Consider the following 1,244-nt stretch of genomic DNA (forward strand, 5'->3'; position numbering starts at 1 on the left):
TGGTCACTCAGGGTCACTCAGTGGTCACTCAGTGGTCACTCAGTGGTCACTCAGTGGTCACTCATTGGTCACTCAGGTGGGCGCGTCCCTGTTCGCCAGTAACATTGGCTCCGGTCACTTTGTGGTCACTCAGGGATCAATGGTCACTCTGATCTCTCACTGGTCACTCAGGGTCACTCACTGGTCACTCAGTGGTCACTCTGGTCACTCTGGTCACTCAGTGGTCACTCATTGGTCACTCAGGTGGGCGCGTCGCTCTTCGCCAGTAACATCGGCTCCGGTCACTTTGTGGTCACTCAGGGATCAATGGTCACTCTGATCTCTCACTGATCACTCAGTGGTCACTCATTGGTCACTCACTGGTCACTCTGTGGTCACTCAGGTGGGCGCGTCGCTCTTCGCCAGTAACATCGGCTCCGGTCACTTTGTGGGTTTGGCCGGGACGGGCGCGGCCGGAGGAATCGCCGTGGGAGGATTCGAGTGGAGCGTGAGCGGCGGCCAATCGGGAGCGAGGGCGGGGCAGAGGGGACCAATCGGGAGCGAGGGCGGGGGAGAGGGGACCAATCACCATCCAGCACGGGATATATCGCGATATTGAACAAGATGTCGCGATAGAACCACAATATATCATGATAGAGTCTGATATATCGCGATATGGCACGATATGTCACGATATATCGCGATATGGTCATGAGCTGTCACGATATATCGCGATATGGGCACGATATGTCACGATATATCGCGATATGGCCATTATATGTCACGATATATCGCGATATGGCCATTATATGTCACGATATATCGCAATATGGAATGAGATATTGTGATAGAACCACGATATATCGCGATATGGAATGGGATATCGCGATAGAGCCACGATATATCGCGATATGCCTTGATGTGTTATGATATATCACGATATAGACATGATAGACCCACGATGTATCGCGATATTGCCATGATCTCTCACGATATATCGCGATATACCCATATGTCACAATATATCGCGATATTGCCATGATATGTCACGATGTATCACGATATGGTCATGATCGTCACGATATATCGCGATATGGCCAAAATATGTCACGATATATCGCGATATGGTCATGATATGTCACGATATATCGCGATATGGCCATGTAGACCCACGATATATCGCGATATGTCACGATACAGCCACGATGTGTCACGATATATCGCGATATGGCCACCTTATGTCACGATATATCGCGATATCACAC

General features: G+C 49.8%; 1 protein-coding gene across 1 annotated transcript in view; it reads left to right on the plus strand.

Annotated features, from left to right (window-relative positions):
• Window positions 1–382: 382 nt before the first annotated feature.
• LOC130587249 (sodium/glucose cotransporter 2-like) overlaps window positions 383–1,244 on the plus strand; it is a gene marked incomplete at both ends in the record, with an annotated part of 16,981 nt that continues 16,119 nt past the window's right edge. Inside the window, one exon of the mRNA XM_057388219.1 lies at window positions 383–487. Within this exon, the coding sequence (XP_057244202.1) occupies window positions 383–487 (105 nt within the window). The remainder of the gene's footprint in view (window positions 488–1,244) is intronic.

The sequence above is a fragment of the Malurus melanocephalus genome, unplaced genomic scaffold, assembly GCF_030028575.1.
Source record: "Malurus melanocephalus ecotype Western Australia unplaced genomic scaffold, MMel_1.1 scaffold_1686, whole genome shotgun sequence".
NCBI classification, from domain to species: Eukaryota; Metazoa; Chordata; class Aves; order Passeriformes; family Maluridae; genus Malurus; species Malurus melanocephalus.